The 14,139-nt window shown below is 54.3% G+C and overlaps 1 protein-coding gene and 1 pseudogene across 2 annotated transcripts in view; one reads left to right on the top strand and one right to left on the bottom strand.

Annotated features, from left to right (window-relative positions):
• ENG (endoglin) overlaps nucleotides 1–14,014 on the top strand; it is a 39,540-nt gene extending 25,526 nt beyond the window's left edge. The window contains exons 4-16 of the mRNA XM_032257348.1: nucleotides 2,705–2,870; nucleotides 3,380–3,424; nucleotides 3,594–3,756; nucleotides 4,045–4,171; nucleotides 4,392–4,566; nucleotides 4,933–5,075; nucleotides 8,588–8,725; nucleotides 8,963–9,001; nucleotides 10,098–10,214; nucleotides 10,544–10,795; nucleotides 11,864–11,915; nucleotides 13,005–13,115; nucleotides 13,246–14,014. Coding sequence (XP_032113239.1) covers nucleotides 2,705–2,870; nucleotides 3,380–3,424; nucleotides 3,594–3,756; nucleotides 4,045–4,171; nucleotides 4,392–4,566; nucleotides 4,933–5,075; nucleotides 8,588–8,725; nucleotides 8,963–9,001; nucleotides 10,098–10,214; nucleotides 10,544–10,795; nucleotides 11,864–11,915; nucleotides 13,005–13,115; nucleotides 13,246–13,370 — 1,653 coding nt within the window. The 3' untranslated portion in view covers nucleotides 13,371–14,014. The remainder of the gene's footprint in view (nucleotides 1–2,704; nucleotides 2,871–3,379; nucleotides 3,425–3,593; nucleotides 3,757–4,044; nucleotides 4,172–4,391; nucleotides 4,567–4,932; nucleotides 5,076–8,587; nucleotides 8,726–8,962; nucleotides 9,002–10,097; nucleotides 10,215–10,543; nucleotides 10,796–11,863; nucleotides 11,916–13,004; nucleotides 13,116–13,245) is intronic.
• Nucleotides 11,326–13,005, bottom strand: LOC116535891 (annotated as a pseudogene). Its single transcript, XR_004262384.1, has one exon. The product of XR_004262384.1 is annotated as an uncharacterized LOC116535891 (transcript).
• Nucleotides 14,015–14,139: the final 125 nt, after the last annotated feature.

Raw genomic sequence — 14,139 nt, 5'->3', positions numbered from 1 at the left:
TGTTAACAGTCGTTAGGGCTGGGAAGTGGGATCAGGAGAGACATTTATTTTCCTCTTTACACTTTGTTGAGTTTGCAAGAGTTGCTCTAAATTGACTTGGCTTACTTTGGAGAAAAATTATTTTTAAAAACTCAAGTTTTCAGTTTAGCTGTGGATTTGGGAAAAATTTTAAAAACAACAACAACTAAAAAACCTCAAGTTTAAAAAGTGTTAGATACATCTACCAGAGAGAGGAGGTCAGTGAGCTGGGACCCACTGCCAGGGGTTCAGGGCTGGAGGAGGTGGGGTGGCCTGCCAGCACTGCCTCCTCCACGTGGAAGGTCTGAGAGGTGGCCCCCAGATGTGAGCAGCTGTTGTTTACAGCAGAAAGCAGAGGGCGGGATGGGGAAAGCCCGGGAGACAGCAAAGATAGCAAAGGGGAGAGAGGCATAGAAAGAAACGTGCCCATTGTGGGAAGGAGGCAGGCTTGAGCGAAGTTGGGCGTGAGGGACAGGGGAGAAACTTCCAGACTGGCAACAGGGACAGCACAGAGACAGACAGACACGACCAAGCCAGCATACGAAGGTCCTAGGAGGGAGAGGGCCAAATCCAACTACCAGGGACAAGAGGGTTTGACTCCTTGAGGTCCATCTCTCGGTGCCCAGAAGGGGAAATTGAGGCCCCAGAGGGGGCGTGGCCTCACCATGGCTCCTCCCTTTTCCCCACACCGGGCTGGGATCTGAGCTGGTGCAGCCCAGGGTGGCGCGGGAACATGAAACGGCTCGGCTCGCCAGCGGGAAGGTCGTGGCAGCAGCCACGGGCTCTGGCCTGGCTGTGTCACCTTCCTCCTGGGGCCACGCGGCTTCTGACCTCAGGGGATCCACCCACATCGGCCTCCCAAAGTGCTAGGATTACAGGCATGAGCCACCACTCCGGGGCCAGGAGGGTCCTTTAAAGCCAAGAGTTAGAGACCAGCCTGGGCAACATAGTGAAACCCTCATCTCTAAAAAATAATAAAAAATGTTGGCTGGGCGTGGTGGCTCACGCCTGTAATCCCAGCACTTTGGGAGGCCAAGGCAGGTGGATCACAAGGTCAAGAGATTGAGACCATCCTGGCCAACATGGTGAAACCCCGTCTCTACTAAAAATACAAAAAATTAGCCGGACGTGGTGGCACATGCCTGTAATCCCAGCTACTTGGGAGGCTGAGACAGGAGAATCGCTTCAACCCAGGAGGCGGAGGTTGTGGTGAGCCAAGAATGTGCCATTGCACTCCTGGGCAATGAGCAAAACTCTGTCTCAAAATTAAAAAAAAAAAATGTTTAAAGGCCAGGTGCAGTGGCTCATGCCTGTGATCCCATCACTTTGGGAGGCTGAGGCAGGCAGATCATGAGGTCAGGAGTTCAAGACCAGCCTGGCCAAGATGGTGAAACCCCATCTCTACTAAAAATACAAAAATTAGCCAGGCGTGGTCGTGCGCACCTGTAATCCCAGCTACTCAAAAGGCTGAGGCAGGAGAATCGTTTGAACCCAGGAGGTGGAGGTTGCAGTGAGCTGAGATCACGCCACTGCACTCCAGCCTGGTGACAAAGCAAGACTCCGTCTCAAACAAACAAAAAAAAATACAAAAATACAAAAATTAGCCAGATGTGGTGGCAGGTATCTGTAATCCCAGCTACTTGGGAGGCTGAGGCAGAGGTTGCAGTGAGCCATTGCACCAGGCTGGAGTGCTCCAGCCTGGGTGACAGAACAAGACTCTTTCTCAAAAAAAATGTTTAAAAATCCAGCCTGAAGCCCTCTGCCCTTCTGCTGCTGCTGCTTCATTCAGCTCAATGCCCTTGGCTTTGGAGGCTGTACACAAAGGAGCTCAGTCAGTGGCGCCAACAGCTTCCTCTGAATCCTTCAGCTCTCCAGAGTCACTCCTCCAGGAAGTCTTCTCTGTCTGCTTTCCTCCTCACCCCCGACCTCCATCTCTTTTGAGGCACTGGCAGGGTAGGCAGTGAGATGCCAGATCCACCCAGATTCCCCATCCCTATCCAACCAGGAGATTTACCTGGCTTGTTTGTTTCTTATTAAATAAAAATCTGTCTTCTATTGCTTCAAATGACTTGATGCATGTCTAGTTTCTGAGTGGTAATATCCCCCAGGGCAGGGACCACTGCTGTCTGACTTTAATTCATTTATTCATTCATCCATCCCTTTCTTCTTTCCTCTCTTTCTCCCTTTCTTCCCATAGGCAGGGAGCACCCACCACGTGCCGGGTGTCAGGGTGAGGCTGGCATGTCAGGATCCTGTGATGGGCCCAGGGTCCAGCACAAAATTGGACAAAGATTTCTCAGTGCCTACTATGTGTCAAGTACTGTAAGGATGGGCAAGGTAGACTTTGTCCCCCGCAGACCCTCAGAGCATAGGGAGAGCCAGAACTACATGATGGCATAGATGTGAGTTGAATGAGAACAGCTCTGGAGGGGTGGGTGATGTTTGGACAGGTGGATGAACAAGGCTGTGTGTTCATCTGTCCCCCCAACTGTGGAAGGGAGAAGGGGCCAATCTGACTGCTAGGGGGCTCTGGGCTGACTGCAGATCCGTCAGACAGCATTCTCAGCTCTGGCCTCCTTCTCTCAGCCAGTGGCTGACTCCACAAATTACCTCCTGATCTCCTACATGGGGTAGAGGGGACAAAGAGCCAGGAACAGCATTCTGATCCTCCCATGTGTCTCCCCAGAATCCCAAATTGGTCACCTTCCAAGGGCCCCCAGGAATCAATACCACAGAGCTGCCATCCCTCCCGACCATGACCCAGATCCTCGACTGGGCAGCTGCAAGGAGCCCCGTCACCTCTGCTGCCAAGCTGAATGACCCCCAGAGCATCCTCCTCCGAGTGGGCCAAGGTCAGTTTCCCCAACAACCTCTCTGGGCTCATGACACTCCTCAGGAGGAACCTGAGCTCCTCTGGCCCACACCTCAAACTTGGGCCCCAAGAGTGCAAGAGGGGACACAGTGAGTGCAGTGCTTTGGTTTGCACCACGTACAAACCAGTGCTGCCTTAAGACAGCGACGGCTCCTCCACCAACATCAGATTGAAACATGTGAAATGCCAGTTCCTTGACCAAAAAAATCCAGCATTTTCATGTTATTTGTTGTGCATCTATTACGTGCCAAAGCCCTATTATGCTAGGCACTTGGGGACACTGTGGGGACAGACTCAGGCCCTGCCCTCCTGGAGCTGATACTGTGACGAGGGAGGTGACAATAAACATGTACACAAATAAATCTATGCTTTCAGGTCTTGCTAAATGCTAGAAGAAATACTAAAATGGGGTGATGTGCGGGGTTGTTTTGGGACTGCACCCTAACGTGTGTCATGGGCTCATCACTTCTATTAACCCTGTGTTGACAGATGAGGAAACGGAGGCCCGGGGACTTGCACAGGATCACTTGGCAGGTAAGTGGTGGAAGGGAAGTTAGAACCTAGGTCCTCCGATGCCTCTCCACCACTGGGGCGCACCCTCCTGCCTGCTCCGCCACCACTATCTTTGGCTGTGGGTGAGGGTGAGGCTCTGTTAGATGCCGGGCTGCTCGGGGAAGGGACTGAGGTGCGTGTGTCTCCGCAGCCCAGAGGTCCCTGTCCTTCTGCCTACCGGAAGCCAGCCAGGACATGGGCAGCAGGCTCGAGTGGCAGCCGCGTACCCACTTGGTCCATGGCTGCCGCTTGGAAGGCGTGGCCGGCTACAAGGAGGCGTACATCCTGAGGGTCCTGCCGAGCCACTCCTCTGGGTAAGGGTCTCGCCCCGCCCCGCCCCGCCCCGCCCCGCCCCTGACATTAGGCCCTACCCCTGAGAGGCCCCGCCCCAGCCCCCCCGCCCGCCCTCTCCTACTCTAGGCTCCGCCCCCTACGGGCCCCTCCCCTTTGGGCGCAAGCCTGGCCCCAGTCCCAGTCCCATCCCATCGCATGGACCCAGATCTGACCAGGTGAGAGTACAGCCACCGCCCACCCGACGCCAGGCCTCACTCCCCGCCTGGCCTGTCCACGTCAGCGTTCCATCCATGTCTGTCTCCCCACAGGCCCCGGACGGTGACGGTAAAGGTGGAACTGAGCTGCGCCTCTGGGGACCCCGACGCCATCCTCATCCTGCAGGGTCCCCCCTACGTGTCCTGGCTCATTGACGCCAACCACAACATGCAGATCTGGGTGAGTTTCGCGCAGCTCCTGGGACACAAAACCCAAACTCCCAACCTCGGGATCAGGGAAATTTCCTGGGGAGGTGAACCCCCGAGCTGAGTTGAAGGGCAAACCTCCTATGCCCGTAGGTGAGGGAAGGGGTCGGGCAAAGGACACAGCAGGAGTGGGGGCACAGTAGGACCAAGGCTGTGTCCATGACCCCCTGCTCCGCCTCTCTCCCCACCATTAGACCACTGGAGAATATTCCTTCAAGATCTTTCCAGAGAAGAATATTCGTGGCTTTGACCTCCCAGACACACCCCAAGGCCTGCTGAAGGAGGCCAGGCTGCTCAATGCCAGCGTTGTGGCAGCCTTCGTGGAGCTACCGCTGGCCCGCATTGTCTCACTTCGGGCCCCCAGCTGCGGTGAGCACCTTCCCCCAGCCCCTCCCTTCCCTTCCCCTCCTTTGGGTTAGTGGCCACACTGTTGGTGAAGCACCTCTGTGTGAGCCTGGGCAAGGGGCATCAGCCTCTCTGAGCCTCATTTTTCTCATCTGCACATGGCAACAATGGGAGTAGCTAATCCTAGAAGAGCCTGAGAATCACTTGAAACTGGGAGGCGGAGGTTGCAGTGAGCTGAGATCATGCCACTGTACTCCAGCCTGGGTAACAGAGCGAAATTCCATCTCAAAAAAAAAAAAAAAAAAAAAAAATGGAAGCGCCTGGTACCGGCGCACAGTGAGCGCACACACATAGTGACCATCTGCCTGGCCTGCCTCTGCTACCCCACAGGTGGTAGGCTGCAGACCTCACCCGCACCAATCCAGACCACTCCTCCCAAGGACACTTGCAGCCCGGAGCTGCTCATGACCCTGATCCAGACAACATGTGCCGATGACATCATGACCCTGGTACTAAAGAAACAGCTTGTTGCGGTAAGGGAACTCCTGGCCCTCTGGCTTGGGATGACATGGACATCTGGTTCTAGATGTCCTAGCCCAGGACTCTCGGGGTCCTTACCCAGGTAGGGGGGCAAGCCTTAGTTTCCCCACTTGTACAATGGGATTGATAATGGTACCTGCCACGTGGTGAGAATTAAAGGAGGTCTGGCAAGCCAATCATGTGGCACAGTCAGATGTGGTGCATAAGTGCTCAGTAAGTAATGCCAGCACTAGGTAGTCATTATTAATCCTAAATGATCCCTGAGTTGGGTAGTCACTTAGCAGAATACCTACACAGGCTGGGTGCAGTGGCTTACACATGTAATCCCAGCACTTTAGGAGGCTGAGACAGGCAGATCACCTGAGGTCAGGGGTTCGAGACCAGGTTGGCCAACATGATGAAACCCTGTCTTTACTAAAATACAAAAATTTGCCAGGCGTACTGGAACATGTGTGTAGTCCTAGCTATTTGGGAGGCTGAGGCACAAGAATCGCTTGAACCCAAGAGGCAGAGGCTGCAGTGAGCCAAGATCGCACCACCACACTCCAGCCTGAGCAACAGAGTGAGATTCTGTTTCAAAAAAAAAAAAAAAAAAAAAAACCCTACACAATGTGATTATGGCTGGTTAACAAACAAATGTATTTGTTATAAAAATAACACATGCTGGCTGGGTACGGTGGGTCGCACCTGTAATCCCAGCACTTTGGAAGGCCGAGGCAGGCAGATTGCTAGAGCTCAGGAGTTTGAGACCAGCCTGGGCAACATGGCAAAACCCTGTCTCTACTAAAACATAAAAAATTAGCCGGGCATGATGGTATGTGCCTGAAGTCCCAGCTACTTGGGAGGCTGAGGCAGGAGAATCCCTTGAACCTGGAAGAGGGAGTTTGCAGTGAGCCGAGATCGTGCCACCGCACTCCAACCTGGGTGACAGAGCGAGACTCCATCTCAAATCAAACAAACAAAAAACATATGCTTGGCCGGGCGCGGTGGCTCAAGCCTGTAATCCCAGCACTTTGGGAGGCCGAGGCGGGTGGATCACGAGGTCAAGACATCGAGACCATCCTGGTCAACACGGTGAAACCCTGTCTCTACTAAAACTACAAAAAATTAGCTGGGCATGGTGGCACGTGCCTGTAATCCCAGCTACTCAGGAGGCTGAGGCAGGAGAATTGCCTGAACCCAGGAGGCGGAGGTTGCGGTGAGCCGAGATCGCGCCATTGCACTCCAGCCTGGGTAACAAGAGCGTAACTCTGCCTCAAAAAAAAAAAAATATGCTTTTAAAAATATGTGAAAATTAGAAAAGAAAATGTTAACCTTCCCACCCAAAGACAATGGCTGCCAACATTTTGGTGTACTTTTTTCTGGAGTGTTTTATCTGTGTATTTCTTCTATTGATGTAATCATAAAGGATCTGTTCACTTGTCTCTTGCTATTTAATGTATTTTTAGAGCTTTGACACCTGTACCTAATATCATGTTTAATGAGCACGTATTATTCCATCATATTGACATGCAATAATTAACTCCTCTTCCCTTATTATACATTTGTTTCCAATTCTGTATTATAAATATGCAAAAAATGTCATTGTGTATGAAACATTTCTTTATATAGGATTATTTTCTTAGGATAGATTTCCACATGAGCAGAATTACTGGATCAGAATGAATGAAGTTTCGATACGTGTTGCCAACCCACTTTTCCAAAGATGATTTGAATTTTCACTGCTGATTTATGAGAGCACCTCAACCTTCTCTCTCTCTCCAGAATTTTAAAAAAGAAAAACCTTTGCCAGTGTGGGAGGTGGCACATGGCGCTTCATCCTTGTTTTAGTTATAACTCTCCAGGTAGTAGTGAGTGTGGGCATGGCTCCATGTGAGTGATGAGAACCTCAGTCTCTTTATCATTGAGGCTTGGTGTTTTTCTTGATGATTTTTTAAGTTTTAATAAAGAAAAAAAGGTTGGTCCTTTCGCTGCCATGTCCCCTAATTTGCTGTAGTTCTTTCAATTTGGCTACAGTGTTTTTTTTTTTTTTTTTTTTTTTGATGGAGTGTCACTCTGTCATCACCCAGGCTGGAGTACAGTGGCACAATCTTGGCTCACAGCAATCTCCACCTCCCAGGTTCAAGTGATTCTCCTGCCTCAGCCTCCCGAGTAGTTGGGATTACAGGCATCACCATCATGCCCAACTACTTTTTTGAATTTTTAGTAGAAAGGTGGTTTCACCATATTTGCCAGGCTGGTCTTGAACTCCTAACCTCAGGTGATCTGCCTACCTCAGCCTCACAAAGCGCTGGGATTACGAGCATAAGCCACTGCGTCCAGCCTTCTTTTTCTTTTTTAGAGACAGAGTCTCGCTGTGTCACCCAGGGTGGAGTGCAGTGATGGAATCTCAGCTCACTGCAGCCTCCGCCTCCCGGGTTCAAGCAATTCTCGTGCCTCAGCCTCCCAAGTAGCTGGGACCACAGGTGTGTGCCACCACACCTGGCTAATTTTTATAATTTTAGTAGAGTTGGGGTTTTACCGTGTTGGCCAGGCAGGTCTCGAACTTCTGACCTCATGTGATCCACCCGCCTTTGCCTCCCAAAGTGCTGGGATTACAGACATGAGCCACTGCGCCTGGCCTGTGCTAGACTTTTACATGACCAGCAGTACAATAAGTTCGCTTACACCAGCATCACCACAAACACTAGGCAATAGAAAACTTTCAGCTGCGTTATAAGTTCATGGAACCAGAGACCACCATCGTATATGCAGTCCGTTGCTGACCAAAACTTGTTCTGTAGTGCATGACAGTATTTACTATCTGGATCTTGATAGGAATGCTTTGCCCACCCCAGGCGTGAGACTGGATTATGCTTGTAGGGTTTTCATGCCTCTGGGGCTGTGAATGATGATTATATGTGCAACTTGAAGGAATATTTTAATAGTTCTGTGTTTATTTTGTTAGATATAAGAAGAGAATTCATGATCCCACAGCTATTATTGCTTAGGACAAGGCTTAGTGCAAAAGTGAGCAAGTTCAAGAAGTCTTAAGTGGGCTGGGCATGGTGGCTTATGCCTGTAATCCTAGCACTTTCAGAGGGCAAGGCAGGTGGGTTGCCTAAGGTCAGGAGTTCAAGACCAGCCCAGCCAGCATGGTGAAACCCCATCTCTATTAAAAATACAAGAATTAGCCAGGCATGGTGGTGGGCACCTGTAATCCCAGCTACTTGGGAGGCTGAGGCAAGGAGAATTACTTGAACCCAGGAGGCAGAGGCTGCAGTAAGCCAAGATGGAGCCACTGCACTCCAGCCTGGGCAACAAGAGTCAGACTCCATCTCAAAAACAAAAGAAGAAGTCTTAAGTGGTGTAGGATGACAACATCTGACAAAAGTGAAGAGGAAGCAGGGCAGGGAAATGGCTGTGGCCTGGGACCCCTGGGTTGTGGTCAGTCCTCGGTGCTGGGGAGTGACAGACAGGCCACAGAGACCCCGGTGCCTTCTGATGGTGCCCTCTCCCAACCCAGGCTTTGAGGTGCACCATCACGGGCCTGACCTTAGGGGACTCCAGCTGTCAGGCCAAGGACAGCGGTGACCAGTTTGTCTTGCGCAGCGCTTACTCCAGCTGTGGCACGGTCGTGACAGCAAATATGATCAGCAATGAGGTAAGAGCTGGGGCCAGAAAGGCAGCAGGACCAGGCTGGTTGGTGCCTGCCTCTGGTGCCTCCTTGATCACCCAGGCTGAGGGGTGTTTGGGAGAGCAGGGTGCAGGGGCTCGGCCCACAAGACAAGTTTGGCCATTGGTTGGCTCAGTCTCCCCATCCGCAAAATGGGCGTGTTGGGTGGGATACCCTCTGGGGTCCCTTCTGGCTCTGACCAGCTCCTTGGCTTTGTCTTCACAGGTGGTGGTCAATATCCTGTCGAGCCCATCACCACAGCGGGTGAGATGGACGGTCACATGCTAACCCACCTGGGGGCTGCTGCTGGGTGGGGGGCCTTTTCCTGGCTTGGGAGGGAGCAGGCCTGGGAAACTCCTGGTAAGCCATGTCTCCGGCATGCCTCGGTCTCCCCTTCTGTATGAGGGGAGCAGGACTGTGGAGGGTGACGCTCTCAGCTTCTCAAGTCAGAGGGCTTAGCACATATTGACTGTGTGGCCTTGGGCAAGTCACTTTAGTTTTGTGGACCCAAAGGTGGCCTAAGAAAGGACTCTGCGCCACAGGGCAGACAGTGGGATGCCACGTGGAAGCTCTTCAAACAGCCTGGCACCTGATGCCTCCTTGATAAATATTAGATTTTTTTTTTTTTTTGAGAAGGAGTTTCACTCTTGTTACCCAGGCTGGAGTGCAATGGCGCGATCTCGGCTCACCGCAACCTCCGCCTCCCGGGTTCAGGCAATTCTCCTGTCTCAGCCTCCTGAGTCGCCGGGATTACAGGCACGCGCCACCATGCCCAGCTAATGTTTTGTATTTTTAGTAGAGACGGGGTTTCACCATGTTGACCAGGATGGTCTTGATGTCTTGACCTCGTGATCCACCCGCCTCGGCCTCCCAAAGTGCTGGGATTACAGGCTTGAGCCACCGCGCCTGGCCGCTAAATATTAGATTTTTAAAAAATGTTTTTGAGACGGAGTCTTGCTCTGTCGCCAGGCTGGAGTGCAGTGACATGATCTTGGCTCACTGTAATCTCCGCCTCCCGGGTTCAACCGATTCTCCTGAGTAGCTGAGACTACAGGCACGTGCCACCACGCCCAGCTAATTTTTGTATTTTTAGTAGAGATGGGGTTTCACTATATTGGCCAGGATGATCTCGATCTCTTGACCTTGTGATCCGCCCACCTCGGCTTCCAAAAGTGCTGGGATTATAGGTGTGAGCCAGCACGCCCAGCCAAACATTAGTTTAGTTTTGTTTTGTTTAAAAAAAAATGAGGAAGAGAGTCAGGCAACTCCACAGGGCCATGACCTCCATTCCTCCTTACATCCCTCACCCTCCTGGTTGGTGTTGCTGGACTGACGGAATCTCCCTTCTGTCCTCCCCCAGAAAAAGGTGTACTGCCTCAACATGGACAGCCTCTCTTTCCAGTTGGGCCTCTACCTCAGCTCGCGTTTCCTCCAGGCCTCCAGCACCATCGAGCTGGGGCAGCAGGGCTTTGTGCAGGTACCTGGCAAGCCTGTCACCCCTCAGGCCTCCCAGCTCCAGAACTTCCTCTCTGCCTTTCTTCCCCCATGACTCCAGAGATGAGAATCCCAGTCAGGAGGGAGACATCCTGGGTGCATTGGAAAGGGAGAGACAGAGAAGGTATTGCTAAAGGACACTGACAAGGATGTCGTCCTGTCCTCCTCCTCTGTCCCAGGAAGGCCCATGCCTTTCCTTCCACCGTGAGGACTCGAGTGGGAACTCTTCCTTCTAGCTGAGATTTCAAGGCAGCAGGTGGGGTGGGGTTAAGAGCCACTGCCCATGGCACATGGCCCTACCTATCCGTGCAGGTGAAAATGTCCCCACCGATCCCCGAGCTCCTACTCGAGCTAGACAGCTGCCACCTGGACTTGGGGCCTGAAGGAGGAACCATGGAACTCATCCAGGGCCGGGTAGCCAAGAGCAGCTGTGTAAACCTGCTGTCCCCAAGCCCTGAGGGTGACCCACGCTTCAGCTTCCTCTTCCACGTCTACACAGCACCCATACCCAAAGCCGGCACCCTCCGCTGCACTGTAGCCCTGCGTCCCAAGACCGGGTCCCAGGTGAGTGGGGCCTGGGCTGGGCCCAGCTTCAAGTGGGAGCTGCCAGGACTGTGGTTTGCAGGTAGGGACATGGCAGCCCATGGGGATACGAGGCCAGCTGGTGAGGGGCAGAGCTTTAGTCAGGCACATGGACTAGCAGTCTGGCTGCCAGTGGCACTTTCTGCCACCTTAGAGCTCTCTGGTGGGATTGCTGTGTCTTGGGTACCGGTAAGCTATGCAGCTGCGACTGTCCAACTATCCTTCCACTTATTCTTCCATCTGTCCATCCATCCACCCTCCCACCCACCTGCCACCCTATCCATGGATCCACGCATCTTGCCACCATCCCACCCTGGCACGCACGCATCTTCCCACTGCCCCGCCCGGGCACCCACCCATCTTGCCACTGTCCTGCCCGGGCACCCACCCATCTTCCCACCGTCCCACCGTCCCACCCAGGAATTCAGCCACCCTCACATCCATGTACTATGATCACCAGCATCATTTCAAAGAACAGGAGACCTTAGGGAAGAGACGTGGGACAAAGGACACACACTCCTGGCTTTCTGTATTTGCCAGTCACAACACTTCACCATCTGTTGAGCCCCACTCTCAAGCAGTCTGTCCTGGATGCCCCCAGAGTCACCCCCAGGCCCTTGCACAGACAGGCCTCCAGGATTACAAACTTACCTGGTCACATGAAGCTAGGGAGGCCTTTAAGCCTCCCCTAAGTGGGCCTCTCCCTCCAGCCACAGTGAGGAAGGAGAGGCTCCTCACTGTGGGAGCCTCCTCCCTGGGCTGACCTGGCTTGTAGCTCCAAAGCATTCACAAGGGTGAGGGATTCGTAGTGCTCCCACAGTGCTCCTGGGCATCAGGACCTCCAGGAACTCAAAGGAAACGTTCTGGCAGCAGCCAAGGATCATCCACTAGGTCCCCTCTCACAGCACAGATCTTTCAGGACTCGCCCAAAGGCATCCAGCTAGGAAGCGATGGAGACGGGATTCAAAGCTGAGGCTCTAGGGTGGGCTGGGGTAAGCTGGAAGCTGCCTCCCGAAGGCCGTGCCACATGCTGCTCTCTCCCCACTCCAGGAATTCCGCAGCACTGTCTTCACGCGCTTAAACATCAGCCCTGACTTGTCTGGTGAGCTTCCTCCGGGTATCTCAAGTTTGTCCTAGCGGCTGAGGTCAAAGTAAGGCACAGCGGGCAGCCCCGAGAAACGGCCTGGGCACATAGCACATGGCAGGGGGACCCCAGAGAAAGTGGCCCAGAAGGGGAAGGAGGAGGGCTTCCCAGCGCCCTAGCAGCCTAGAGCAGGGGCCAGAGCTGCACTTTGCAGATGGAGAGCCCTTGCTCAGGACTGCCCTGTGGGGTGGGAGTCTAGGTCTCTGCCCCTACTCACAGCTCCGCTCCATCCCCATGGTTACTGGTTGACCTTGCTGGGAGATTGGAGCCTCCTGGGTGGGACAGAGGCCCTTTGGGGTGGGGGTGCTGGCCTTGCCTTCCTTGAGGCCCCTCCCTGCAGGATGCCCGCTGTCGCTTCTCCGTCAGTTCCCCACAGGCCCAGGCCCACACCAGGGAGAAGAGTCCCTGACACTGGGGGCAAAAGCAGGGGTGAGGGATGGGGGTATCTATCTCTTTGCCACCCCATCCACGCCAGGATGGTGCCTCCAGTCCCAGCCCAGGACCAAGAAGGCAGGGCTAATAACCCCATGACACAGATGGGACCTCAGAGGCTGAAGGGAAGGCCACCTGGCCCGCAGTCACACAGGAGTCAGGAATGTGGAGGGAATGAGGTTTGGAACAGTCCAACAGCAGAGCTGCAGGGCGCTGGGGGCCGCTCTAGCCCTCGCTCTGCCTGCTAAAAAGACCTCAGAGAGGAGCAGGGCTGACCTAAGGTCACACAGCAGATGAGGAAGGGTCTGCACTCCTGAGCCTGTTTCCTCACATTACCGCATCCATTCTCCCTGAAAACGCATCTCTATCAGCCTTGAGGGGCAGAGGCACGACCCACAAGGCCTGGCTGGGCCCTCTAGGTGGACGGTCATAGCAACCGTGGCTCAATGCCAGGCCCGGCTATGATGAGCCCATTTGCTACAAGAGGAGACTAAGGTTCAGAGAAGTTGAGGGTCCATGGCTGAGCAGGGCTGGCACCAAAGCCCACACGGGCCAGTATAACAGGGTAGGGGGTGGGTCAGAGGCAGCAGTGCTGATGGCACCGGCCCTCTCTAGGTTGCACAAGCAAAGGCCTCCTCCTGCCCGCCGTGCTGGGCATCACCTTTGGTGCCTTCCTCATCGGGGCCCTGCTCACCGCCGCGCTCTGGTACATCTACTCGCACACGCGTGAGTACCCCAGGCCCCCGCAGTGAGCATGCCGGACCCGTCCACCCACCCGGGGGAGCCCAGTGAAACCTCTGAGAGATTGGGGAACCCTGGCCAGGACCCTGACCTCCGCCCCTGCCCCTGCTCCCAGGTCCCCCCCGCAAGCGGGAGCCCGTGGTGGCGGTGGCTGCCCCCGCCTCCTCAGAGAGCAGCAGCACCAACCACAGCATCGGGAGCACCCAGAGCACCCCCTGCTCCACCAGCAGCATGGCATAGCCCCGGGTCCCCCGCACTCGCCCAGCAGGAGACTGAGCAGCCACCAGCCAGGAGCGCAGGCGTGAAGTCACCCTGGGAGCCAGTCCTGCACTGGACCCAGGATGAAGCCTGTTCTCTGCGCCTGCCCTTCCTGCCTCCCTCTCAAGAGGCCTGCTGCCAGCAGGGCCACTGGCTTGGAACATCTTGGGGGGGTCTCCACCCCACTCCACAGAACCTTTAACCCAGCCTGGGATACAGCTGCCCAGGACCATGGACACCACTTGCCACACAGTTGTAAAAACCCAATTCCCTGTCATTTGAACCTGGATCCGGCACTGGTGAACCAAGCTGGGCAGGAGGGGAGAAAGCGAAACAGATTCAGACCAGCCCAGCCAGGCCGACGGCGCCTCCCTGCTGGGAACAGAAGCGGGCCCAGCCCAGAGCCACCTGGATCTATCCCTGTAGCCTCCACACCTGGACTTTCCTAACTGGCAGGAGAGACAGGAGCCCAGAGGGTGGCAAGAACAGTGGGCACTGGGAGCCTAGCTCCTCTGCCACACAGAGCCCCCTCTGCTGATCAGGCAGCCGGCAGGGGGAGAATCCAAGCTGCTTGTCCTGGGCCCACCCCTGTGTATTCACCACCAATAAATCAGACCTTGAAACCAGTGCTGGGTTAAGCTGGGAGAAGGGCAGTGACATTCAAAACAGGGCTGGGCTGAGGGCAGAGGATAGGGTTGCTCTTTTGTCCTTGGCCCCCACTGGGCTTGGCCTGGTGGCAGGGGTGGCATCT

This window comes from Sapajus apella, unplaced genomic scaffold, assembly GCF_009761245.1.
Source record: "Sapajus apella isolate SASKATOON/1434 unplaced genomic scaffold, GSC_monkey_1.0 scaffold97, whole genome shotgun sequence".
Classification (NCBI taxonomy): Eukaryota; Metazoa; Chordata; class Mammalia; order Primates; family Cebidae; genus Sapajus; species Sapajus apella.
This window is presented reverse-complemented; position numbering and strand designations above follow the sequence as displayed.